General features: G+C 59.0%; 1 protein-coding gene across 1 annotated transcript; it reads right to left on the bottom strand.

Annotated features, from left to right (window-relative positions):
• Positions 1 to 11: 11 nt before the first annotated feature.
• Positions 12 to 1,055, bottom strand: LOC121360668 (zinc finger protein 157-like). Its single transcript, XM_041480682.1, has one exon. It carries the CDS (start codon positions 854 to 856, stop codon positions 68 to 70), a length of 789 nt encoding a protein of 262 aa, XP_041336616.1. The 5' UTR covers positions 857 to 1,055; the 3' UTR covers positions 12 to 67.
• Positions 1,056 to 1,062: the final 7 nt, after the last annotated feature.

Raw genomic sequence — 1,062 nt, forward strand, 5'->3', positions numbered from 1 at the left:
GGTGGCTCTGTTGGTGTCTGGTCAAGGCAGACCTCTGTGAGAAGCCCTTCCCACACTCAGAACAGCCTTAGGGCCTCTCCCTGGTGTGGGTGTGCTGGTGGCTGGTGAGGTTGCACTTGCGGGTGAAGCCCTTCCCGCAGTCGGGGCAGCGGAAGGGCCTCTCGTCGGTGTGAAGCTGCTGGTGCAGAATGAGGCTGGAGCTGGTCTGAAACCTCTTCTTGCACTGATCACACTCGTAGGGCCTCTCCCCGGTGTGGCTCTTCTGATGGCAGACCAGGTGGGACTTTGACATGAAGCTCTTCCCACACTCCCCACACTCAAAGGGCCGTTCCCCCGTGTGGCTCCTCTGGTGGACAATCAGTTCAGACCTCGACCTCAAGCTCTTCCCACACTGCTCACACTTCTTGAAGGGCCATTGCCCTGTGTGGATTCTCATGTGGCGGGTCAGGTGGCAGCTCCTTAGGAAGCTCTGCCCACACTCCCCACACTCATAGGGCCGTTCCCTGGTGTGGCTTCTCTGGTGCACGGTCAGCTCAGAGCTCGTCCTGAAGCTGTTCCCACACTCTGCACACTCGTAGGGCCGTTCTCCTGTGTGGGTCCTCAGGTGGCCAGTCAGGGTGGATTGCTGGCTGAAGCTCTTCCCACACTCAGGACACTCATAGGGCCTCTCCCCGCTGTGGATGCGCAGGTGGATGATGAGGATAGACTTGAGCTTGAAGCCCTTTGAACAAATGTGGCAGCGGAAGGGCCTCTCCTCTGTGTGACTCTGCTGATGCCTGAGGAGACTGGAGCTGCTCTGAAACCTCTTCCTGCATTTATCACACTCATGGGGCTGTTCCCCAGTGTGGATTCTCATGTGGCGGATCAGGTCGGATTTCCATCTGAAGCTCTTCCCACACTCCGAGCACTTGTGGGGCTTCTCCCCATCCTGGAGCTGATCATGGATCCCCAGCTCCGAGCTCTGGTCACCTCCCTGGTCCAGGGTGGGTCTTTCCTCCTCGGATCCCCGAGATCTGCGTTTGCAGCCCCTCCCCTTGCGGGATCTCCGGGGATTTTCCTCCC

This window comes from Pyrgilauda ruficollis, unplaced genomic scaffold, assembly GCF_017590135.1.
Source record: "Pyrgilauda ruficollis isolate IOZ18807 unplaced genomic scaffold, ASM1759013v1 scaffold5239, whole genome shotgun sequence".
Taxonomy (NCBI): Eukaryota; Metazoa; Chordata; class Aves; order Passeriformes; family Passeridae; genus Pyrgilauda; species Pyrgilauda ruficollis.